The 27952-nt window shown below is 37.3% G+C and overlaps 1 protein-coding gene across 5 annotated transcripts in view; it reads right to left on the bottom strand.

Moving 5' to 3' along the window:
* Nucleotides 1-27952, bottom strand: part of MSH3 (mutS homolog 3) — a 178479-nt gene that overhangs the window by 126465 nt on the left and 24062 nt on the right. For all 5 annotated transcript variants that reach the window (XM_028114541.2, XM_028114539.2, XM_028114538.2 and 2 more), the window contains exons 9-10: nucleotides 3418-3530; nucleotides 712-826 (exon numbers count right to left, since the gene is read on the bottom strand). In XM_028114541.2, coding sequence (XP_027970342.1) covers nucleotides 712-826; nucleotides 3418-3530 — 228 coding nt within the window. The remainder of the gene's footprint in view (nucleotides 1-711; nucleotides 827-3417; nucleotides 3531-27952) is intronic.

The following is a 27952-nucleotide window of genomic DNA, read 5'->3' as shown; positions in this document are numbered from 1 at the left end:
AATACTACTTGTCAATTAACTGTGCTTTAGTATTTAGTATATTAAATAGCTATATGAATACAAATTGACAGAATTCTTAAGGATTCTATAAATATTTTTAAATGATATTTTTCACCAATAGCACCACACACTTCATTTTGCCCCCAAAGAGAATATTCTATCGGGGCACCTGGGTGGCTCAGTCGGTTAAGTGGCCGACTCTTGATTTTGGCTCAGGACATAATCTCAGGGTCCTGGGATCAAGCCCCACATCATGCTCAGAGGGAGTCTGCTTGAGGAGTCACTATTCTCTCTCTCCTTCTCCCTCTGCCCCTCCCCACTGCTTGTGCGCTAAAATAAATAAATCTTAAAAAAACAAAAAAGACTATTCTATCATTAGTAGGCGAACTTATCTGAATACAGTACTTACCAAATTCAATTTAAGAATTGCTTTTATAGACTGAATTATGGAGAGAATGAATTACACTCTAAGGCTAGATGTATTATATTCAGTCATATGGTTTAATATTGACACACAGTAGAAAATAGAAGATGGCTTTTTGTCCGCCAATAATCAAAGAAAAAGGCAGTAATGTCAAATGTCTCAGATGCTCTTATTTCTAAATGGATGCATGTGAACTTCAAGCCAAAAGAAAAACAGAATATTTTTTTAAAGGGAATGTTTTTAATATAACTCTACCCCCTTTTTTTTATTTTTGAGAAATCACTTACTTGGGCTTGGAAAGCACCTTTTCCAAGTTAAATTCTTTGAGGTATCTTATTATGGCAGCCAAAGAGCAAATCACAGCCTTCTCCAAGTTAATGATGCCAGAAAAACTTTGAGAAGCTAAAAAACAGAATGTATAGTTTCATTAAAGTTATTGCTCACCATTATTAAAAACAAACTTTAACTGAAATTTAGTTTATGATTATTGAAATAATAATTTAGACAATACCTCCTAAAATTGCCTTTGGGAAAAATGTATAAGATTACAAGTACCTAGGTCATGGAAAAATGGGGATTTTCTGATGGTGAAATAAACCTTTTTTAGAGAGCAACTTTTTCAGAATATAAAATGCCCATCCCCTTTGATCCCGAAATACTCTAAAATGCATGTCAAAGATGTGTGTACAAGGAAGTGAGCTGAAAGATCTTTTGTAATAGTAAAATCTACAGACAACCTAACTGAACATCAGGAGCGTAATAGTTCAATAAATTTGGTAAGTCCAGATTATTATCTACTAACAACAATGCCTTACAGCTAGTTGTACAACTATCCATAATATACTGCTGAGTGAGGGTGAAAAAGAAGTTGTACAATCATTCTTATCTCTCAGCAGGAATATTGCTTACCATCTGGTATCCCAGCTTCATCCCTGTGCCCTATAGGGTATTCTCAACAGAGCAGCCAAAAGAATCCTTTTAAAAATGTACACCAGACTATTAGACTACTTTGCTTATAAAAAGCCTCTGACATCCGCAACTCACTGAAAGAAGCAGCTCAAGTCCTGACAGGGGTCTGTAAGGCCCCACAACCTGCCTTCCACCTTCCCGAACTCACCTCCTCAGATTCTCTCCCTTACTTTGTTCTAGCACCCAGGCTCCTTTTATTCCTTAAGCCTACCAGGCACTTAGATATGTTGTACTTATTGGTGTCTCTGCCTAAAACACTGTTCCTTCACCTGTGTGTACGGCTCTACCCCTACACTCCTTCAGTCTTCATTCAAATCTTTGCTCAAGTGCCATGTTCTCAGTGAGGCCTCACTTCACCACCCTATTCAAAAGTTCTCCCTCTTCCCTGCCTTATTTTCTTCAAAATACTTGCCACTTTCAAACACACTAACTTATTTTATTGTATATATCTTCCTCTTAGAATGTGAACTTCAGAAGAGCAGGAATTTTTGTCTTTTTTATCCCTTATTGTATGTGTGATGCTTCACTTAATAGGCAGTCAATAAAAATTAGTTGAAAGAATAAATCCAAAGTATATGAAATATATAGAATTATATACGTATACTTATATATATGGATTTGTACCTATAAAAATTCTTAAAGATTTGGGGGGAGGGACTTTTTCTTCTTTATGCACAACTATGGCCCTTTTTTTGCAACATTTATTACTTTCAGAAATAAAAAAAATTACAAAATATTCTCTCCACATCAGTAATACCAAGTACATTACTTTCTATTGTGGCTTTTTATAAAACCAGGTGTGAAGAAAGAGCTAACAAAACTCTTCCCCCTTCTGAGAATTTCACCTTTAACTTTCTAGCTCTGTTCCCCAGGAAACCTGATAAAAATGAAGTGCCAATGTGTTATGAGGTAACATTGTATATGGTAAGAATGACCTGAAACCAGTAAATTGCATCCGGACTAAGAAGAATTATAAACCCAATTGTAGAAATGTTGGCCTTCTCTGAGTACAGGGACTCTGAAGTTGGCATGGCATGAAGCTTCTAGGCCTGGGTAGACCCTGACGAGTATCTCCTGTCTTTGCAGCTGAACTGTCACTTGGCATGGGGTAGGGATGGCGGGGAAGGGGGTCTGCACAACAACTTAAGCTCTCAATGGCTCTATGGGGCTACAAACCCTGTGGAGGACTACGCCCACTAACAGAAACAAGTGCTCCCTACTGGCAAGCTGGTTTCCTATCCCATACACTTCTAAGTGAATGTGATGTCAAAAGTGGCTTATGGTAGTCTTGTCTTTACTTGAGCCTAAGACAACAATCCCTTGGTGATACCACAGACTGTCAGAATGGGTTACCCTCTCAGACACTCAATTCAGTTTCACACCATGAGATTAAAAGAGTTGGGGAGAGAAATGCTAACAAGACATTGGTGCCTGTGGGGGAGCCAAGGGGAGACTGATTTATCTACAGTCTAATGATGAAAGCCTTGCAGCATGTGGTAAGATATAAAAATGAACCTTAACAGAATAAGCTGGACTAGAAGAAAGTAGGGGTACAGACCAAGTCAAGCACTGATACCTGGCTGACGACATGTAGATTAGACAAATAATGGTTACTTAACATATTAATACCCTGTCATTAATGTTCTGGTATTTAAATTGTGGCAATCAATCTAACGAAATACTAGCCTTTATCAGGAGATTTATCTAAATACTCTATAAAATTGCAAGGAAAATAATGGGCCATTTTTTTAAGAGAAGCAAAAAGAAGGTTGGCCAGTATCTCCTTACAGTCCAATGAATATGTCAAAAACATCAAGTTACTAAATGGTCCTAACTACAAAGGAAGCTGTAGGGGTGTTTTTGATGAGTGCAAAAAAAGTGAACTCTTTCCTCTATTTCTACCAGTTATTTATTGATAAATGCCTAGTTTTTTCATTAAATTGCAAGTCAAACTTGCACTCTTATCCAAATCTCAACTCAGTTAAATTTGAGGACACTGAGCCTAACACATACGAAATATTTACCTTGGATGTCAAGTGCATCTTTTGCATAAAACTCCATAACTGCCTGGAAAGCATGGCTGTATTCAAAATACATGTCATCCATCCTTTCTACTCGAATTCTGTCATCCCGCACACTGAAAGAAAAAAAATGAAAATTTCAAAGATAATTATTCACAATCCTGAACTATCTATATTTAGGCCTTGGCCTGACCAAAAAAAGAAATTCATTCTTTATTCTCCCCCAAGTTGAAAAAAAAGAGAGAAAGATCTAAAGTTTCCCTGTCAAAAGGCCCCATTTCATAAAATATAATTACAATTTTTACCACTGGTACTTTATACCAAGTAGTACACTGTGATTATCAAGAATTCACTGAAACTAAGGTCTATTATTTTGATAAATACAAAAGGGAGAAAACTGGAAAAGCATCATTTTAATTTAATTCCATCATTTGTTTAATTACTCTACCAATAAAATACATCTTTCTCTGAAATGGCATCTTTTTGCTAAGTCTACTTCTATCACAGTCCCCACTCAAACCTAGTAAATTCCCCCAGGTCAACTCTCACTCTCTCTTTAAAGCAGTTCTATAGTCTCTTTCAAATTGCATGCGTGAGTGAGTGAGTGAGTGAGTGAGTGTGTGTGTGTGTGTGTGTGTGTGTGTGTGATTATGTAAGTACATAAAAAAAAACCATATCATCCATGCTGGGTAGTATGTCTTCTCTCTTATTTTCTGTTTCGCTTGGCTCCCCATTCCCCCAGCCCCCTCTCCTTCACTATCACCTCACTCCCAACCCATGTTAACAGCCCAGAATGAATCCTTATTTTTTTTCATGTTCATATGTTCATACACAAGCACATATCATATATATACATACTCATACATGTCCTTGTTTTATAGAAATGGGATGACTTCATACAAAATTTCTGCATCTTATTTTCTTCATAAGCAGTAACTCTTGGAAATTCCTCCACATAAAGTGATATATCTACAACTAATTGTTTTTAATGGCTGAAAAATATTTCATAGTATGTAAAAGCCATAATTTATTCAACCATTTCTTTATTATTGGATATTCACTTGATGTTAACATCTGTCATGTGTTGCTATAGAACATTTTTATCTAAAAAAATAGTAAAACATTACATTAAATAGAAAATAAACTGCACACGTCCCTCCTGAGTCACATTTATCTTTCTACCAACACTATCTCTAATTTTGTGTATATTATTACTACATATGTTTATATACTCTGCAATACACTTTAACGCCTTTATACAACATGTTGCTTTATTTCATGCTTTATTTTTTTTTTAAGATTTTATTTATTTATTTGACAGAGAGAGACACAGCAAGAGAGGGAACACAAGCAGGGGGAGTGGGAGAGAGAGAAGCAGGGAGCCCGATGCGGGGCTCGATCCCAGGACCCTGGGATCATGACCTGAGCTGAAGGCAGACACTTAACGACTGAGCCACCCAGGCGCCCCTATTTCATGCTTTAAATGTTATGTAAGTGGTACTTTATTACACCTATCCTCCTATAACTTGCTTTTACACTCAGTATTATAAGATTTATATATGAGGACAGATAAACTTCTTTTAATTTTCAAGTACTGCTAAGTATTCCATTACTTCTTATATTTTCTGGTGAATTTTTTTAAGATTTGCTTTTCAAATTAAATTCACCTGAATTTATTTTGGGAGATGGTATGAAGTTAGAAATACAGTTTGATTTTCCATATAATTATCAATTAAAGATCAAAGCACCAATTAGAAAACATTCCATCTTTTCCTACCACTTCATTATGCTGCCTCCAATGCATATCATATTTCTATATATGTGTGACCCTTTACTGGCTTCTCTATCTTGTTCCACTGATCTTTCTGTGTATCTCTGTAACAGGACTACAGTATCTTTTTTTTTTTTTAAAGATTTTATTTATTTGAGAGAGAGAGAATGCGAGCCAGAGAGCACGAGAGGGGAGAGGGTCAGAGGGAGAAGCAGACTCCCCGCCGAGCAGGGAGCCCGATGCGGGACTCGATCCCAGGACTCCAGGATCATGACCTGAGCCGAAGGCAGTCGCTTAACCAACTGAGCCACCCAGGCGCCCAGGACTACAGTATCTTAACGTCCATGGTTTGGTATCAGTATCTGTAGCCGGGACCCCAGACCTTGCTTTTCAAGACAGTCTTAACTATTCATGGGCCTTTGACTTTCTTTATAAATTTTAGATTCATCTTGTCAAGTTAATAAAAACCTAGTATTATTAGGATTTTGACTGGATATACAATGAATTAATTTAGAGAAAAATACCTTAATAAATCAAGATATCCTATTGCTTCTTTTATATGTAACAATAACATTCTTTAATTTTCTCCATGTTTGATATTCTTTGGTTGTGCTCACTCTTAGCTATAATATAGATTAATACTACTGTGAAGGGAAACATATTTACTAGAGGGTTATCATGGTGTACAGAACCTGTGGATTTTTACAGGTAGCAACTATACTGAACACCCTAGTTTCTTGTGGTGTATTGTCTATGTACGCATTAATATCACCTTGGGAAAAAAAGATATTTTTATCTCTCCCTTACAATTTCTATTCTTCTTTTCTTTTTCCTATCTCATTACACTACTGGCTAAGACCTTCGGGATGTGTTGAACAAAGGTAATGTTAATAGGCATCCTTTGTCTTCTTACTGACAATAATAGGGAGGCTTCTAGAGTTTCACTCTTGAGTATGAGTCTTGCTATAGGTTTTGGAAGAAATGACTTATTGGCCTAAGGTTTGGTAAGTTTCCCAGTTTGGGGGGAAAAAAATCTCCAGTCATAAAGGATTATTAAATCTTAACCTAGTGTTCTTTCTACATGTGTGAAAATAATCACATGGTTTATATCTCACTTAATTTCTTAATATGTTATTCATATTTTCTGATGCTGAATAATCCTTGCATTCCTGGGATAGTCATACTTGTCATGATGTTCTGTGTTGCTTAAATAAAGTTATAAACTTGACTTCATAGTGTTTTGTTTTGTTTTGTTTCCCCAGAAAATTTGCGCCAGCATACCTAGCTCCAAAGGCTTTTTCTGTTCTACGACAAGACTAGGCAAGCATAAGCTGATTCAGGAAGAAATCTAAGAGGGAGGATTTTCTCCCATCAGTAGTGCTGAAGAAGGATTTTTTCACCTTAATCCACCAGAGAAAGAGTATCAGACTATTACAAATCTCTTATCAATTTTTATCTTCCTGTAGACTCCCTTAATACCTGGATTTTTAGAAGCCTGTAGCAAAGTTATTATTTAGCAACTCAAAAAGCAGCGAATGACCTTACATGAGCTCCACGGTGATTTTGTACAAATTCCTAGAATGAACCCAAGAGGCAGCTGGTTACTCAATTACTGTTCTAATTAACGTTTTGTTTGATAAGCAGATAAGGATTTAGAAACCCATTAAATTTGATAAAAATGGACTTGTCAGTTATCCTTGAGGCTTCCGTGGAAGCATTACAAGAGTGTTAAACTCAATCGTTCTGCAATCTGTATATTGAACATCTTCATGCAAACATTTTTTCCACAAACTGGTTGGAGTTAAAAAATCTGTGTTTTGCCAGATTTCTTAATTGAAGAAAGTCATGGTAAATTAAAGCACTATCTTTGAAACAAATGTCTACTTGAAACACTGTGTATATAATGAGTAATATCCAACCAGAATTTTGTCAAACTAGATTTTAGCAAAATTTCTACATTAGGCACAGAACTGTCAACCTTGATTTCCTCAAACTACAGTCCTGGAATACCTGCATCAGAATCACCGGCAACACACAGGAAAAGCATAGATCCCACACCCTAAATGTGTTAAATCTGAATTCACAGGAAGTTAGGGGAGAAGGGGTCTTTTCATCTTCAACAGCGTTTTCAGAATGATTTACAGGTAAACTGCAGACTGAAAACAGCAGTCTACAGGAAAGATATGGCAGTCACTGCAGGACTAGAGTACAAAGAGGAGATGGAAATCTTCTCCAACAAGTCTACGTTTCAGCTGCTCTGTTAGAGGTGGACAGTAAGTACCTTTCCACCACAAAAATTCAGGAAGTCAACTATGGTCATGTAACTGACCTGAGTCTAAAAAAATTATGAAAACACCCTCCCTTTTCCACCCTCTACAGAGGCTGTTTGTGGCCTGAGCCAAAGCCTCCTGAATGGAAAGGAGGCTGAACAGAGGCTATGCTCCTCCCTGGGCCCAGGGTGGTGACTCCCCTTCTGTGCTGGATGGGAGGACTATGGTCAAAATAGGAGTCTCAGTCATTACAAGGTGTCTGTGAAGCTGGACTGTTTTAAATTAAGACTTCTGATTTAAAAAATTCCTTTTCATATGTAACATGCCTTTCTGTTGCCAAATATATTGTTTTGGAAAAACTAAATGGTGATAAAACTCTCAATAAGTATGGAACCTATACTAAAATAAAGGAATTTCAGACCCAGTAATACCTTTTAATGTCAACTTGAACATAAAACTGCTGACTCTCGGGTGCTGAATAACAGACCACCTACAAAGATCTTGATCTAACGTTCAATTGTGACCAAATGTCAGCTTGCCAATTTTATGATCTATGCTAACTTTAGAAACTATCATTTTTATAGACAAAAAGAGCCTTGTAAAAGGCTGACAATCTGCTATAGGAAAACTCACAAAGCCTCTTTTGACAGCGTTCTTACTGATAATAAAAATACTGATTGAGTTCCAAGCTTCCTGGCTGAGTGATTAATTCTCTCCTCTGAGGATAGAATCCAATAGAGATCCAGAATGAATAAAACAGGCCATGTAATAGAGTTACAATGTCTCTATATTAGAATTAGTATGAGATTCATTAATTTTATCAACACGTATAATAAGGAACTTTAGGAAGACAACGAGCATTATGTGAAATTAAAATTATGAAGACAACCATTATCTGACAAATATCAGAATAACTAGCCACAAAAACAGCAAGGAAAAAGGCCGTGGTAAAGATTCTTCATAAGATACAAAAACAGAATAAAATGATATGGACAGACTAATATCAAAAATATCTGCCCAAACAACAAATGTAAATGGGGTAAACTTACTTACTAAAAAAGAGCTGATCTCAGATTGGATTACAGAGGGGGAAAAACCTCTGTGCTACAGACAGGAGTAAAACTTACAATAAAGTAATTCAGAAAGGTTAAAAATAAAAGGATAGCTGAAAAAAGAACTTGTCTAGATGGATATACTAGTCAAATGTAAATAAAAAGAAAGCACTGAACAAGATTTTATATCAGGCAAGACAGAATTCAGGACAAAAAGCATTAAAGAAGACAAAAAGAGGTGCTTCGTACTAATAAAAAGGATGAGATGAAAGTCTTTTCACTCCACATCCTTAAAACACATTTTTGAACAAATACACTACCTCTTCAAAAAATAAAATTGTTTATTAGGAAAAAGCAAGAGAAAGAGGCAAATGGACTACAGGATTTATGCAGGAGCTGCCAGGAGATGTTCATCCATTTCCCTGCACTTGAACCTGGGAGTCTGGGAGTCCAGAGATCCAGTGGTTGGAGCCATCCTGCCACCTTGTGGAACGTGACAGGAAAGAGGAGAGACAAAGAAGAAGAGCTCCTAAATCCAGCCATGCCTGCTTCTAGCCTTCCTTCCAGCTTTTCACTTACAGGAGCTGGTATGTTCACATTCCACTCTAAAAAATTCAGTAAGAATTCACTACAAAATGAGGGATTTTCAAAATGAAAAAAGGAACTTTTTGCTGCCCAGAGAAGGAAGTAGACACAAGGACACAGACAGCTTCTAAGAAAGCTGGCAACCTCTACCCAAATCCACACAGCCAACAGTGAACCAAGGCAAGGAAGACCCAAAGTTTGATTTTAGCTGGTAAGTCTGCTTTAGATAAGGCAGGCAAAGTACAAGTCAGATTCTGGAGACCAGGAGGACCCTCCTCCCAGTACTCCCCACCAAGCAGAGCTGATGAAAGCTTAGCCAAGTTGCCACTGGGGACTTAACACTACAAGCAGATTTAGGGCCCCTGCAGGACTGGAGAGAGTGGAGGTAAAGAAACACACCAGGCCCCACCATGGAGGACAGACCTGTTGGGAAGTGAGAGGGAGGACTGAGAAGCTCCTCACTCCCTGCGCAAGCTCCTTGAGTTCCCAAGAGACCCAAGGTCCAGGAACTAATCAAGGCCAGTATGGAGGGCAACTAGGCCTTCAAAAGAAGAAAAGCGTCAAGAGGTTTTACTTTAATGTAAGAAGGCTGTACTGGGGAAATTCATGTCTTTTAAAACTTTCTCTAGCTTTTTCTAAACTTTTGGTTTTACTTTTTCTTCTTTTATAAAGTGATTGTTACTTTTTTTTTTCTTTAAGATAAAGCTGCATCAAAAAGTCTCCAATGTGTCTTGGCAAACCTGACAGAAGAGCACTTCTCTCTGCACTGAGGTGAGGAAAACAAAGAGGATTAGTGTACTCCAACTTGGGAAACCAAAGGGAAAGGGAAAACGTGAAGGGGAGAGGGAACAGAGGCAGAAAAAGCCTAAAGGCCTCGAGAAGCCATTCATTTCTGCCCAGAGTCATGACCTCCCAGCTCTTCTTCTCTGACCCTGGAAATCGTCTCTAAAGATGAATTCTCTTGAACATTTTAAAACCTCCATCCTTTCTTAAACTTTCACCTCATCACAATCATGGGTCTTTTTACCACCCATCTCCACATATCATAACCTGGCCATTTGCGCACATTCCTATACCGAAGTGGGCCAAGACTCACCTCTTCTAAGATGCTTTCCCAGAAGAAGAACCATATGCTAGGAAGGGCCTGTGCTTTCTACCAGACACATGGGACTGCGGTTTGTAAAGTAATAGCTTTAGAAATAAAGCTACTTTGTTTTAAGCACACATGCTTTTTGTTAGAAACTTTACTGCCAGAGATAGAAATACAAACTGTAATATGCATTATAAAGGAATCAAAATTTCATGAAATAGTAACCAAAATAATATATGTCAACTACGCTATAAAACATGACTCCTTTTTAAGTCCAGAAACAGGGGTGAAGGAAGGGAATGGTTGCTTCCTCGCGTGCTTTTCCTGAAAGGCCATGTAATATAGTGGTTGGAAGCACGTGCTTCAGAGCCAGGACCAAATCCCAGCTCTGCTACTTACCAGTGGTAGAACCCCAGACTTAACATCTCTCTGCCTCAGCCTCTTCATCTATAAAATCTGTATTAAAAGAACAGCTCCCTCACAGGGTGTTTGTGAAGATTAAGTCAGTAAATACAAAGCCCTTAGATAGTGTCTAAAACATACTGTTAGCTACTGCTACCATTATTACTACTATTACTGCTACCTAAGAATGAGAGAAAGGAGTAGTCATGTACTCAAAGGAAAAGGGATAAAAGGGAGAGAGCTTTAGAATAGATGTAATTGGGCAGGACAGGCACAAAGTAGAAAACATGTCAGCAGTAAGGGATACGCTCCATAGCTACCAAGAGCACCTTCTTCACTCCAAGGGAACAGAGGTGAAGGGAGGAAAAGCTCATGTGTGATTTCAGAAAAACTGCACCCCTCCCATACCATCTCACCCATTTCTGATGCTTGAGAGGTTTTTAAATAGACACAAAGCATTTCATTTCACAAGAAGAAAAAAGTTATTCAATGGTCATTTAAATGGCAGTCTTCAAAGACAAGAAAACCAAAAGGTGGAGAAAGTCTTACCTATACTCAGGTTATTTTTTAAAGTTAAACCAAAGAAAAATTAACAACAGAAGTTACCAAGCCCTCAAACTGATTCCTTAAGACTGTACCAATTGCACAATATCTATTGCTGTGCTTTCCTGGATGTTCCACGAGTGCTTTAGCTTAATTTTTCTCACACACCACACAAACACATGCACATACACACAGTCATCTATTTTATATTAATCTCTAATTGGGTGTATTAGGGAGAAGTTGGCACAGTGGTTTTTTAGAGCTCCCATCCCACCTACTCTATGTGTCTAAAATGTAAATAATTTTTGAGACCAAAAAACAAAATACCACACTTTTTAAAATGACATCCTAGAAAGTCAGTGTCTAAATCATCTACCCGAAGAACATAAAACTCTAGGTCACTTTTCAAAGTTAAATTCGAAATAAAGCCTTTGGCAGCAGCATAATTCAATGTGGATAGAACAGTCTCTTCAACTACTGACATGAAAATGACTGGTAACTACATGGAGAAAAAGGAACTCCAATCCCTATGCTCATGCTATGCCCCAAAATTAAATCAATATACTTAACAGAGCCAAAAGTAAAAGTTCAAACTATAAAACTTCTAGCAGAAAACCTAAGAGAAAAATCTTCATGACCTTGAAATAGGCAAAGATTTCTTAGGTCACAAAAAGCACTAACCATAAAAGAAGAAATTGACAAATGGGACTTCCATCAAAAAAAACAGCCTTCTGGGACACCTGCACCCCAATGTTTACAGCAGCAATGTCCACAATAGCCAAACTATGGAAAGAGCCCAGATGTGCATCCACAGATGAATGGATAAAAAAGAGGTGGTATATATATTCTATGGAATAGTACTCAGCCATCAAAAAAAATATGGAATCTTGCCATTTGCAACAACGTGGATGGAACTAGAGGGTATTATGCTAAGTGAAATAAGTCAATCAGAGAAAGAAAATTATATGCTCTCACTCATACGTGGAATTTAAGAAACAAAACAGAGGATCATAGGGAAAGAGAGGAAAAAATAAAACAAGATGAAATCAGAGAGGGAGACAAACCATAAGAGGCTCTTAAGCATAGGAAACAAACAAACAAACAAACTGCTGGAGTGGAGGGGGCTTGGGGGATGGGGTAACTGGGTGATGGACACTGGGGAGGGTATGTGTTGTAATGAGCACTGGCTATTATATAAGACTGATGAATCACTGACTCTACCTCTGAAACCAATAATACATTATGTTAATTAATTGAATTTAAATTAAAAAAATTTTTAAAAACCTTCTGTTTTTCTAAGGTCATCAAGAAAATTAAAAGGCAGACCACAGACTGGGAGAAAATATTCATAATACATATACCTAACAAAGGATTTTTATTCAGAATGCAGAAAGAATTCTAATTCTTATAGCTCAATCAGAAAAGCAACCCAATTTCTTTAAATGGGCAAAAGAAAAAGATATATGAATAGCCAGTAAGTACATGAAAACATTGGTCATCCCCCCCAAAAAAAAAAAATTTAAACCAAAGTGAATCACCACTTCCCACTAACTATAATGGCTAAAATTTAAAAGACTGGCAATACCAAGTGTTGACAAAGACAGAACAACTACAACTCTCATTCCTTGTTGGTGAGAATATATAACTGGGAAACTATTTTGAAAAACAGTTTGGCTGTCTCTTATACAGTGAAGTACATATTTACCCGTACAGTCCAGCAATTCCACACCCTTAGGTATTTAACGCAAAATAAAAACATATGTCCAAAAAAAAAAATAGTACACAAAATGTTCTTAGAAGCTTTACTGAAAATAGGCAAAACCCCAAACGTTCAGCAAGTGAATGGATGAACACATTTTGGTATACTCATACAAAGCAATATTACTGAACAATTAAAAAAAACCCTACTGATACACAGCAACATGGGTGAATTTCATAGGCATTATGCTAAAAGAAGCTGAACATAAAAGTACATGATTCCATTGATGTTAAATTCTAAAACAGTCTAATCAGATCAGTATTCAAGACTGGAAGGAGGAGATGGGGAGCAAATGACTGCAAAGAGATACAGGGAACTTTCCGGGAAGATGAAAATGCTCTACATCTTAATTGGGGGGGGGGGTGTTTATATAGATGTATATATTTGCCAAAATTGATTTGACTCATACCTTTAAAATGTGTAAATTATATAAATTATATTGCATGTAAATTATAGCTGGCTAAAGTTGATTAAAAATAAAGCTTTTATAATTTACAACTGAATATATAATTTATAAATGAAATTTTTCTATTAAAATACTGAACAATTACACTAATAAATTCCTGTGCAAATGTGTTTTTTTTAAAGACTTATTTATTTATTTGAGAGACAGAAAGAAAGAGAGCACATGAGCCTGGGGAGGGGCAGAGGGAGAGAATCTCAAGCAGATTCTGTGCTGAGTGCAGAGCCTGAGGTGGGGCTTCATCTCATGACCCCGAATCACGACCTGAGCTGAAATCAAGAGTTGGACCAACTGAGCCACCTAGGTACCCCTCAAACACTTATTTCAAATATACTTCTGGAATAAGATTCCAGTACTTATTTAGCAAAAAACAATGGTATGGAGAAGTACCTCATTTTGAAAGAAAAATATTTAACTTCAAAAAGTACATCCAAATTTCCATGCTTAGAGATGATCATAGTTTAAATATTATCCACTATTTTGTATACAATCATCCTAACACAAGGTAGATTTTTAAAAAATAATTTATACTTCCTGTGCTTCAAAAAATATTTTTTCCCAATCACAAATATCACAAAATCATTACATGATATTATATTTGCCTTTAAGAAAAAGCAAAATCAAAAACAAAACAACAACAAAAAAAAAACCTACTTTCCTCAGAACTCTATAGTCTTACATAATCCTGAAGATGACTATCAGCATTAAAACATTCTCAGATCAGTGGAAATTCATCTCATTTTTTAATGCATGATTAAAACCATTTTCTCAACAACAGACACAAAATCAAGACTATTTCACTCAGATCATGCCTTTTGAGCTCACCAACAAGCTCAAGCCTGCCTCAGACAACCTAAAATAACTAATCTTCCTAAACTAATGTTTTTCTCTATAAATACTAACTCTGATATTATGCCCAGAAAGAGCTATTTCAAAAAAAAAAAAAATCAACAAATTAACTATCTGGAATTCATAATACAATGAATAAAAAATTATACACAAATAACACACAAGAAGTTAACTGGTGTTTCCTTTTTCATTCAAGTCAACAAATCTTTACTGTGTAAATATAACAGGAACTAACAGAGAAAAAGAAAAAAGAAGTTCCCTGCCCTGTGTTATGGGTTGAATTGTATCAATTGTGTCACCTGAGAATGTGACCTTATTTGGAAATAAGGTCCTTACAGAGACAATCAAGTTAAAGTGAGGTCCACGGGGTAGGCCTTAGTTCAGTAGAACTCGTGTCCTTATAAAAAAGAGAAATTTGGACATCGAGACAAATAGAGAAGGGAAGAATACAGAGACAGAGGAAGAAGTTAACTGTCTATAAGCCAAGGAAAGAAGCCTGGAAGATCCTTCCCTCACAGATGTTAGAAGGAACCAACACTGTTGACACCTTGATTTAGGACTTCTGGCCTCTAGAAACAATACATTTCTGTTTTTTAAGCCACCCACTCTGTGATACTTTGTTACGGCAGCCCTAGCAAACTAATTTATTCTAGTAAAAGGCTCAACACCTATTTAGAGAGGCTTATAAACAAATCACAGGAATACCAAAAGATCGAAAGAAATGCTGTGGTGGTATCTGCCAATTTCAATAGTGTAAATATTCCCACCATGGCTGATTTTAAGCTGCCACTGTTTTAACAACCTGATAGAAAATTCCCAGAAATACAACACCCCAACCTCAAAACTACTACCAGCCAGCTAACACAGACCAAAAATGCAGACATCAGGTGCACCTGGGTAGTTCAGTTGGTTAAGCGTCTACGCTTGGCTCAGGTCATGATCCCAGGGTCCTGGAATTGAGCCCCGTATCGGGCTCCCTGCTCAGCGGGGAGTCTGCTTCTCCCTCTCCTTCTGCCGCTCCCCCTGCTTATGTTCTCTCTCCCTCTCTCTCCATCAAATAAATAAACAAAATCTTTTTTAAAAAATGCAGGCATCAGTATTTAATATCCTTAGGCAATCCCAATTACAGTCAAGGTTAGACCCACAACTAAAAATTGTAGGGCAGCTTCATAAAAGTAGTTAAGACTGTCAGGATGCAGAAAATTTTAAGACAAATGTGGGAAAAACACTGCACAACCTAAGAATAGCTTAAGAATAGTAAAAAATAAACGATGAATGAAAAACAAGGCTAGGGGCGCCTGGGTGGCTCAGTCGTTAAGCGTCTGCCTTCGGCTCAGGTCATGATCCCAGGGTCCTGGGATCGAGCCCCGCATTGTGCTCCCTGCTCGGCTGCTTGGCGGGAGGCCTGCTTCTCCCTCTCCCACTCCCCTTGCTTGTGTTCCCTCTCTCGCTGTGTCTCTGTCAAATAAATAAATAAAATCTTTAAAAAAAAGAAAAATAAGGCTAGTATTTACTGAATACTGTGTTTTAAGGACTGTTTTAAACCCATTACATGTATTAACTAACTTAATCCTCCCTACAACTTTATGAGATACTTGTATTATTACACACCTGTTTTTGAATAATGAAATTGAGCCACAAAAATGTTAAGATCCACAGCTAAAAAGTGAGGCGGAAACTAGGATTCAAACGCAGGGTGTCTGGTGCCAGACCACTGCTCTGTGCCATCTGTCACTGTATATGACATGTGGAGAACATGCCAATAGTCTGGTGTAGCTAAGTTCGAGAGACAGGGACAAGAGACCATGTGATGTGAGAGATAGTATGCCATTCTTCTGGCCTCAGGTATAGGTTACCTTATACAAGCCATGGGTTTGCAAATTGAACTTGTAAAACGGATCAATTTAACCTTGGTGCATGTTATTTAAATGCATCAAATCAAATTAGAATTTGAAAATACCTAAAAGTCTGCAAGTGAAAATCTCTGTAAAACAAAATCACCATCTCCTTATCAGTCTTGTGTCTAATTCCTGATTTTTACATATAAGGATTGCTTAGCAGGCAAAAAGCACCTGTAATCACTCAGGAGTAATAGCATGGCCTAGAGCCTCTGAGGATAAAAGCAGGAAAATCATACAGATTCCCTAAGCCATAAAGAGAATCTCAGGAGCTCTCTCTCTCTCAAATAAATGAAATCTTTAAAAAAAGAGAGAGAGAGAGAGAGAGAATTCCAGAGGATGAGGCTGCACTAAGCACCCAGAGCACAGACAAGCAAAAAAAGCATAAATTTTCCACTTGTGAAGTTAGAATAAAAACACCCACAAACACTTCACATCACCACAGCCCCAGGGAACTAATGAATTCCACTGTTGTTGTCTACATTTAGCCAGCATTTAACTCTGGAATCATACTTTTAAAAAAATCACTCTGTATCTACGTGTTTGTAGGGCATTGCAAAACATCAGCACTTTGACAAAGGTAGTATTCTAGTATACAGGATAATGACAGGAGTGAATAAAACACATATCCTTGAAGTAAAATCTTTGCATTGTTAGTACAGAAGATAAAGTGGAAGGAAATATGCAAGCAGGAAGCAAGATAGAAGCTTCTCTCCTTCTAAGAGCGTATGTTTCAATGTGCTCAGGGCCAAAGAACTAACCTAAGGAAGCCCTTTCCTCACAGAACGTAAGGAGAGGCTAAGCTCTGTCTCTTGGTAGCAGTAAGTAGGTGGGAAGGAGGCAGAATATGACAATCAACCTGCAGGCCAAGCTGTTCTCACTGTTCTCTGGAAGGTAGAAGAAATAGGATTTTATTATGTATGGGTAGGCAATCTCTTGTCTTACTCAATTTAATCACCCACAGATAAACTTTGTGACATCCGGGGGCTGATAGTTAAGAGTTACATAAAAAACTGTAAAGTATACTTACCTATAAGGTAATTCATACATAAATGATACCCTGACTTAGCAACTAGAAACTGCTCAGACTTAAAAAGGGCAGTTATCACTTTATCAAAAGTACTTACAAACTCTCAATATTTCAGTCAAAACCATAACTAGTATTTATATTACTATTTGCAAGAAAAGTTATGTCTACTTCAACAGTACTAAATACCTGTTATTTTCCAGTTACTCTGAAAAATGAGGAAGAAACTCAGCATCCAAGAAAGAGAGACAGTGGTCTGACTTAATTCCTGTAAATAGCTACCCATAAACAAAAGGTTAAGAAGAACATTTTTATATCATTATCCAGAACCCACACATAATGATAGTGTATTACTCTTCTTTGCTACTGTAACAAACTACTACAAACTTAGTGGCTTAAAACAATAGACATTTACTATCTCACAGTTAGGTGAGAATTCTGACATTGGTCTCACTGGACAGGGCTATATTCCTTTCTGGACGTTCCAGGTGAGAATTGGGTTCCTTGGGGCTCCTGGGTGGCTCAGTCGGCTAAGCGTCTGCCTTTGGCTCAGGTCATGATCCACGGGTCCTGGGATTGAGCCCCACATCGGGCTCCCTGCTCGGCGGGAAGCATGCTTCTCCCTCTCTCTCTCTGCTGTTTCCCCTCCTTATGTGCTCTCTCTCTCTGCCAAATAAATAAAATCTTTAAAAAAGAGAGAGAGAGAGAGAATTGGGTTCCTTGTCTTTTCCAGTTTCTAGAGGCAGGCTATGTTCCTTGGCTCATGGCATCTTCCTCTGTCTCAAAGCCAGGGTTATGTGTCAAATACATCACACATCACTCTGATCCCCTCTACTTCCCTCCTCTACATTTAAAGGACTCCTGTGATTAACTGGGCCCACCTGGATAATTCAGGGCAATCTCCCCATCTTAAAGTTATTTGAGTAGCAACCTTAATTCCCCCTTACCACGTAACTGGACATATTCACGGGTTCCAGTAATTGGGACACGGATATCTTTGGAGGGCCATCATTTTGCCTTCCACAGACAGACAGATACATACATACATATATACATATATGTTACTTGACCACTAATGCCTGTTTCCACATTTATAAAAATTTAGAGTTTATATATATAATTACTATATAATGATAGTAACTTCTTCAAAGGGCTACTGTGAAGGTTACGAGTTAATAAGAGTAGTGATCAGAGAATATACCTGATATATAGTAAGAGCTTCATTCACTATTTTTTTTTTTTTTACAAATTCTTATTTCATCTTTGTTTACACTTTTCTCTCACTGCGGAATGCTGTTCCAAGCACTGTCTAGTTAAGTGCTACTTACATTCTAGACCCTCTCTTAAATAAAGTTTCCCTACACTCTATACAACTGCATTGTCTGATAAGAGTAGCTACTCATCACATGTGGCTGGCTACTCAGCCCCTGAAATGTGGCTAGTCACAACTGGGATGTGCTGCTCAGTGTAAAACACACACTAGATTTTGAAAACTTAGTGTGTAAAAAGGAATGTAAAGAATTAGTGTATAAAAAAGAATGCAAAGAAATTACATGTTAAAATGATGTTTTGGATATGTTGAATTACATAAATGTACTATCAAAATTAAATTCACTTATCTCTTTTTATTTAATGTGGCTGCCAAAAATTTAAAATTACCATGCATATTCAATGGCATTGTAATAACAGTATTACATGGTGACAGATGGTAGCTACACTTGTGATGAGCACAGCATAATGTACAAACTTGTGGAATCACTGTTGTACACCTGAAACCAATGTAACGTTGTGTTTTCAACTATTATTTCCATGAAAAAATAAATAACAAGTGACTCACGTTTGTGGATCACACTATGTATCTGCTAGGCAGTGCCGCTCCATTCTACCCTCTCATGCACTCGTAGTACTCAGTCTGCTTTCCTATCACATACTGTATCAATCTGCTCTGTACTACAGCCATCTGTGTATGTGCTGGCTCCCCAAAAAGCCTGGTAGCCCTCACTGGGCAAAGGGAATGGATCTTCTAATCTCAGTGAGATTCATGATAATTATACAATAAATGTTTGTGAAGCTGAATGAAAAGGAAAACATTCAGTTAATGTGTTATTTGCATACATTACTTTATTGTTAACAGGAATGACCAGAAATATGTCACTGTTTGAAGCAACTTTTTCTTGGGTTAAAGACAGGATTAGGATGTATAGCAAATGGAAAAAGTTTCATTAAACAATACTTAGCTTATTACATAAACGCGTTCATCTATCTTCTACTCTATACTACCCTAATTCATTCTTTAAAGTGGTAAGTGCAACCCATAAAACTGTTTTCATGACTCATTAATGACTTGTATCCACCGTTCAAAAAGCACTGCCATGATGGGTCAGGTGCAGGCCTTCCTGGCTAGACACTCCCCTGATCTCAATGACCCCACCAAGTAAGGGCTAACCCTGTGGATGGTCATGGTCCAACATGGCCTTCAGAGAAGGAATGCAGATCCACCCATGCATTCCCCTCTCTACCAGCCTTCCTATTAGGGTTGGGGGCAACCTAGCATAACTACATGCTATGTTCTGGGTTCATGTCCACTTCCATGAGATGCAGAGCCCAGTTCAGCCTGACCAAGAAGAGCTGGTCAGAGCTGAAGGTTCAAAAAGAAAGAATTCAAGATAACACTGAGGGTAAGAGTCCCAAGAACTTGCTAGAGTTTTCTAAATTGTTGGGGTGTACAGGACCCAAGGAAACCTGGAGAAACATCATCAACCCCAGTATTATGTATATTAAGTCAATTTATATGTTAAATCAAATACCTAACAGAAGACAGAAGGAGTAAGAGAGAGAGGGAAGAAAAATGGTAGAGGGGAAAAAACATAGCAGGACTTCACAGACTTTTATTGCTCTAGAGATCAGAACTCGGGCTAGTAGTTAAAAAGAACCCACAAAAAAAGAGGAGAAAGAAAAGAAAGTCCTGGCCTGAAAACAAGAGATAAGAGAATAATCTCAGAGTAATCAAGAGAAGTAATGGAAATTAGTAAGAAATCTCTCTCTAGTGGGGAGGTTTGACAGGAAGGAGTCACTGAAAAGACTAATGGATAAGTCTAAGTCCACAAAGGCTTAGACATAAGCAAGCTCAGAGATGCTGTGAACCAAGCTAGCCTCGTTTTTTTTTTTTTTTATTTAAAACAGATAGTGAAAGGAAACTTTACTACAAGGGAAGAAAGTAAAAGGAATCTCTTTCTGAACTATAAAGAGGGAAAGGGAAGAAAGAAATAATTGAAGAGATCCTATGGGCAGATGGCTACCTGTATTAAGAGTTCAATTATGGAGATATTTGTGTTTTAGATTGCCATTAGGTTAAATCTTAATGATAGTAGAAGCATCAAATAGGACTGGGGATCTAGTGGGCTTTGCCACTTACTACCTCAGTGATCTTGTAACTTCAGAATAAAATGCTTTAATTAGGACACCTTATGCAATTAAATCTTCAACCTCAAATGAATAAGTGTACTTACAAAAATCATATAGAAGTAGTAAAACAATTACACATATCTCACACAATGCTTTTGAACTTTCTGTTGAAGCAGTCTGGACCCAGCTTGGGGGTTTTCTGTATTAATCTGTTAAGTCATTCCTCCAGACTCTTCAAACGCTGTTTCTTCCTATTCAACTACTATCAGTAAGCTTACTACGTGTACCCTCCATTTATACTTTTCAAGTAAAGACATTCCTGTGGAGTTAGACTCAATGAAAATGCACAAAGGCTTAGAATTTAGATAAACCCCAGAGCAAACACTTTTGTATGGTAACACTGACCTATTAATTTACCACATTTTAAAATCTGGATTTTCACACAGAAGAACACACCCATTTCATATATATTAAGCACACCCATTAAAAGTGCTGACTACATATATTAAAAACTATCAATTGGGGATGTAATGTACAGCATGATGACTATAGTTAATGATACTGTATTACACACTGAAAGTTATTAAGAGAGTAGATCTTAAAAGTCCTTATCATAAAAAAAGATTGTATAACTACGCATGGTGATGGATGTTAACTAGCCTTATTGTGGTGATCATTTCACAATATAAATAAATATAAAATCATTGTGTTGTACATCTGAAACGAATATATTATTTTATGTCAATTATACCTCAATAAAAACAAAATTAAAATAATATAAATCTTAAATACAAAAATAATTATATCTTATTAAGATTATAAGGAAAAAATCTTATTAAAATTTCTTTTGTATTTTTTTTTAAGTTTTATTTATTTATTTGACAGAGAGAGAGCACAGATAGGCAGAGCTGCAGGCAGAGGCAGAGGGAGAAGCAGGATCCCCGTGGAGCAGGGAGCCTGATGCTGGGCTCGATCCCAGGACCCTGGGATCACGACCTCAGCTGAAGGCAGATGCCCAACCAACTGAGCCACCCAGGCACCCCTGTATTTGGTTTTTAAAAAGAAAAACAAGAACTACCAAAAATACAACAGCATTTCTACCAAGAAAGGAATTAATATTTTTTTTAAATCAACATAAAGCAGATTTTTATTATTAAGAAAACTTCCTCTTTAAATGCTTTCCTAAAGACATTTTCTTCCGGTGCATGAGATTTTTTTCTGCTACTTAATCTACTACCACCTGCAATTTTTTAATTCTGAATTTTCTAAATAGTAAAGTGAAATTATTATATAATAAATAATGAAATACAATGACAAAGGAGTCAACTTTATCTCCTACTCTAGAATTAAGGAATGAGGAAGATGAAAAAGCACAGAAAGAAAGAAAAAAAAGATTTCCTGTGAGTACAACACAGAAAAGGTTTCAAGTGCCAGAAATGAGGTTGGCACCTTGTTATCATCAATATCAATCTTTAAAATATTACATAATTCCTTGTCCAGGATAACTTAGCCATGTAGATCCCATTAGTATTTACTGTATAGGAATGTCCATGGAAATGTCAAGAAGCTTAAATAAACTACTTGAAAGTAACATTTTTTTTTTAAATTTTAAAGACTAAAAACAATAGAAAAAAATGATAAGGAATTAATACAGTCTTTCCAAAAGAAGTAAATGACTTGGCTCCATCTATACCACTTAAATATACATTTATCATCACATATATATATGAATTCCCAACTACTACAACAATCCCTCTGTATTTATAAAACCTAAATCATTTTTCCTAAGAAAAACACATAGGAAATACCCATTTTCCCCCTTATCTCAAAAGTCACGTGTTTAATCATTCACTGGTCATTTATTAAGTACCTACTTTATGCAAGCCACTATGATAGGTGCTGGGGACACAAAAGATCATTATGATACATTTTCTGCCACCAGCCATTCGTTCTCAGTCTTCTTCACAGGAAATTCTTTATCTAACCCATCCACGATATTACTTTCTCTCTTGGTTCTTTTTCACTTTACACAACCTTTCTCTCCAAACCCCACATCTGTCCTGTCTCAGGCTGCCATGTCCACCCTGGCAGACCACACTCGTTTCTGTACCCTAAGAAAACCACACTGTCCTACACCTCCATCTGCCTGGCTGTCATCTTTTAAGTCTCAGTTGTGGCCTATTCTTCTGGGAAGCCTCCCCTAACTCCTGCAAAGCTGGATGTCCTCATGCTACCAGTCACTCTATCGGACCTTAACAATCAGCATTTTCATTATAATTATTTACTTCCGTGACTACCACCCTTCTAGACTTTAAGAATTGGGAAGGTAAGGATCTTGTTCATTTTCAGATCCTCACTATCTAATAATGAACTTGGCACACAGTAAGCACCCAATAAATGTTTTTAAGAATGAATGAATGTATAATAATGCAGACTCAGGGGATGTATCAATAAATTGAGAATCTACTGGAAATACCTATCAATACAGATATTGATGAGATAAGCTAATACAGATAAGAAAGTAATCAATTAGAATTTACTGCTAGCTAAATTAGTAACAAAAACTTGAAGGCAGAATAAAATATCTTAATTAAAAAGGTAAGCTACTAGAGGGGCTGGATGGCTCAGTCCATCCCACTCTTGATTTTGGCTCAGGTCATGACCTCGAGGTCCTGGGACTGGGCCCTGCACTGGGCTCCACACTCAGCGGGGAGTCTGCTTCTCTCCCTCTCCCTCTGCCCCTCACCCTACTCACACCCGCACCTGCATTCTCCAATAAATAAATAAAGCTTTAAAAAAATAAAAATGGTATGCTATCATGAAAAATGGAGAGTAATCCATCTTCAGGGAGTAATCCATCTTTCTAGGCCTTAAATTCATCATCTGTATTTCCCTAAAATTCTGGTTTGAATCTTCTTTTCCTTCAAGCAATGGTCCCATTTATATTAGATTTAGCTCAAACACACATAATCTAAATGACCAGAAACAGGTAACCATGACACATACTGCCTTTACAATGTACTCCAGCACACTGCCCTAACTTAAGTCATATCCCCTCCACCTTCAAAAATATTACACCTATAAGCATCACCACCACAACCCAAGAGCTTCTGTTAAATCAACCGTCATTTTTAATTCAAATATCAAATTAAGAATCTGTCTACACCATAAAAAGTTCTAAAATCGCAGGTTTGATTCGCTAATTACACGTTTTTTTTTAAAGATTTTATTTATTTATTTCAGAGAGAGAGAGAATGAGAGATAGAAAGCACGAGAGGGAAGAGGGTCAGAGGGAGAAGCAGACTCCCTGCTGAGCAGGAAGCCTGATGTGGGACTCGATCCCAGGACTCCAGGATCATGACCTGAGCCGAAGGCAGTCGCTTAACCAACCGAGCCACCCAGGCGCCCCTAATTACACGTTTTTAATACACCTCTTTCCATTATTTAGTTCTTCTTATTATCTTTAAATAAAGTTTTGAAATTTTCTTCATTAAGGTCTCCTTGTTTTTCTTTTGGTGAACACAGTCCTAAATAATACTGCTTTTGTTGCTATTCCAAGTGGTATCTTTTTTATATAAAAATTTTACTATTTGTTGCTGCTGTATTAAGATACTATTCATTTGCATATATTGATTATATTTAACAATCTTGATAAATCCTCATTACTTCTAATAATTTGTCACTTCTGCATTTGCTATGTAGGCAATATGCGGTATGCGAGTCAAGTCAGCTTTAGAATTTTCAATCCAGTGTTTAAACGCTAACTACCTTTCATTTGTGCTATTTTAAAAATATACTTCCGGGGCGCCTGGGTGGCTCAGTCGTTGAGCGTCTGCCTTCGGCTCAGGTCATGATCCCAGGGTCCTGGGATTGAGCCCCGCATCAGGCTCTCTGCTCAGCAGGGAGCCTGGTTCTCCCTCTCCCACTCCCCCTGCTTGTGTTCCCTCTCTCACTGTCTCTCTCTGTCAAAAAAATAAAATCTTTAAAAAAATAAAATAAAAAAATAAAAATAATAAAAAAAATAAAAATATACTTCCGGGCAATATCTGATCAGTTTTAGGTAGTAAGAATGTGCATGTAAGATAATCTAAGATAACATTTAATTAATACATCTTATTAGGAGTTTAATTCCCTTCCTGGAGAATTATAAACTTGGTAAGGATTGGAAAGAGGATCAGAAGGCATACATATAGACAGAGATTATGCACAGATAAAACTGAAAGAAAGCATTTCATGAAATATTTAACCTTTACTACATGTGAAGCATTCTGATAAATTTGAATTTATTTTTTTCACTGTTAGTTGCAACCTACCAAACTGATTTCATGACCTTGGTTTGAAAAACGCTATCCTAGATCAACTGGATTACGAACTTTTTAAAAGGAACGCTGCCACAAGCTTTAGTTCCTACATTTCTTTTTATGCTAAGACCACATTAGCAATAGAAGCACTTCCGGTGTTAAAGGTTTAATGAGAAAAAAAGAAAAAGGAGGCAGTCTTACAATGAAAGTGGTAGGCAAATCTCTTAAGTTACACCATGATTCAAAGAGAAAAACAGTGGGAAACAGCTGAGTCTTTACACGGCACATCACAGTATAGAATACTGAACTGCAAAGAACGTGGTCCTCAGTGGGGGACACATCCTACTCAAATTGGGAGGAGTTTATTTTCAGACAAGAACATCATCCTTTGTACCAAAGTACTGTTCACCTATAGTTTATGAGCTTAATACATTTGTTCGATTTTAATCTCAAATTTCATTATGACTTTTTTACTCTAAAAAAAGGTATAAAGCTAAAACATGAAAATCTAAGTTTATAAATATTAAAGTCACACTGTAATAAAAATATTTGACGTCAAACTGGGTGGGGAGGTTAGCAATAATTTTTTCCCTTAAAACAGGTATTTTTGGGGCCACCTGGGTGGCTCAGTCGGTTAAGCATTCAATTCGATCTTGGCTCTGGTCGTGATCTCAGGGTCATGAGATTGAGCCCTGCTGTGGGCTCTGTGCTGGGGGTGGAGCCTGCTGGGGATGCTCTCTCCCCCTCTGCCCCTCCCATGACTTTCCCTCCTAAAAATAAATAATTAATTAATTAAAAAGAAGAAAAAAGAATCTTAAAAAATAATAATAAAATGAAACAGAGATTTTTGGGGATCCTTGGCTGACTTAGTAGAGTGTGTGACACTTGATCTTGGGGTCATGAGTTCGAGGCCCCTGCTGGGTATAAAGAGTACTAAAAAAATAAACTTTAAAAAACAAAATAGGTATTTTTTACTTTTACAAAAAAACATGTACTACCTCTGTAATTTAACAAATTTAAAAGAAGAAAATTCTAACACAAAATAATAAATAAAAGGAGTCAGTAGGCCAAAGGGGAGAAACATCAAAATAAAGCACAAATTCTTTATGCTAGTGCCTAGCATCCTCCATAAAACAGCTGTAGTCTTCCTCCGTATCCTTAAACACATTGTCATAGAGCAAACATTCACTGAGCAGTATTTTTTTTAGGATTTTATTTATTTGAAAGAGAGAATGAGAGAGAGAGAGAGAGAGAGAGCACATGAGGGGGGGAGGGTCAGAGGGAGAAGCAGACTCCCCGCTGAGCAGGGAGCCCGATGCGGGACTCGATCCTGGGACTCCAGGATCATGACCTAAACCGAAGGCAGTCGCTTAACCAACTGAGCCACCCAGGCACCCACACTGAGCAGTTCTTAAGGGCTAGATTCTGTCCCAGGATCCTCTGCTCATACACACCTGAACACTCAATGTTCACAATCCCTTACCGCATCCTGTGTTCACACTCCCTTAAATGCCCTCACCCTATCCAGCCTCACCTTCCCACTAAATATAGGGGCTTTGTGGTCCGTATCTGCATGCCAGTCAGTGTTTGATACATGCCACATTTACTTGGATCCCAGTAATGATGTCATAAAAGTCCAAGAAACTGAGCTTATTAAACTCTCAGAGAACAAATTGAGAGACTGCAATCACTAAATTCAGACCATCAAGTACTGGCCATTTAACATTTCTTATGTGTGGAGCACTTCCTCTTAGCCAAGTTAATCAGTAATACCTGTCTACTTTTTTCCTCTCGTCCTTCAAGAAGATTTGATACTTTCTAACTAATGCTAAATTCAACTAATAACATCAGAAAAAAGTTGGATCTTAGCCATAACAGGTACCTAGTTTACATGACAATTTCTCCAATAATTATGCACATAGCTTCACAGCAATAATTTCATTTTGATACATTTTCCATTAAAAATTTGAAAATCAAAGTATAAGACCACCAAGTGGGAATCAATCTCTAACACAAATTAATAAAAGAGAAACACAAAATTAAAACACTGCAAACATGTATAAATGACATTCAGATGGTATAAATCTCCTTTATAAGCAATCATGTCAGATAATGATTTTGGTTAAACCTTAGAAAATTTAAGGCCCTCTGTGGATACAAACACCTAATAATGTATTTCTCTTTCTAACACTGGAAGTATCCACAGCAGGAGTCATTCTTACTCCCCAACACCAAGATTTGAATGTTTTCTTCAAATCTGCAACATAAACATCTATCTTTCGGTAAATGCTAATATGTTCAAGCATTTATTTCATAAGCCAAGTTGATTCAATCCTGTAGTGCTAAAGGACATTCTTCCATAAGAATAAATGATAAATGATACCAACTGGTTAGGATTAATTTATAACCAACTATCTGAATATCGTGCAGCTTCAGAAAATTTTAAGAGTCAATACTGTATAAAATTAACACATACCACTGGCCATATCATTTGCAACAAATAAATTATCACTACATATCCCTACCTTGCCCTGGCTCTCTACTTCGCTCTTTATCCCCTTCCTTTCTGTTTCTATTTTTCTTTCTCTTACTCCCAACTATGATATCCATTAAACTCCCTGGTCTTATTCTTTTTCCCATTAGGGGAATTGTTTATTTTTTTAAAGTTCAATTCTCCCGCCTTAGGTTGTAGCTTCACCTCTTCTCTTCTGTCATGTCACTCTTTTGCCCAGAAACCTCACTGACTTCCATTAGGATTCCAGACCCCTTTGCTGGATTTTAGGTTCTTGACCCTTTCTTCCTCCACTGTCAACTTTAAAGTTCACCTCCAGTTAGAAAAGTCTCCCCTCTGTCTCTGTCTTCACACCTCCTCTAATATTTCCAGCCTAAGTGCCTCAGAACTCATACTGTTTACACACACACACACACACACACACACACACACACACACACACACACAGCACAACCTTCCCTCCTCCACTACCAACACAAAGCCTCCCATCCTGCAAATGTCACCCACGCAGCCCACCTCTTTCACAAAGCCTTCCTTGGCTGTGCTAGGCTCAGGAAGCCCTCACTTCTCTAATCACAAAATTGAGCATCATCTGCTCTGTTCATCTGATT

The sequence above is a fragment of the Eumetopias jubatus genome, unplaced genomic scaffold (assembly GCF_037043125.1).
Source record: "Eumetopias jubatus isolate StellerSeaLion01/CBP00866 unplaced genomic scaffold, mEumJub1_p1.0 scaffold_5, whole genome shotgun sequence".
NCBI lineage: Eukaryota > Metazoa > Chordata > Mammalia > Carnivora > Otariidae > Eumetopias > Eumetopias jubatus.
The sequence above is the reverse complement of the archived record's forward strand: the minus strand, read 5'-3'. Positions and strand labels throughout refer to the sequence as shown.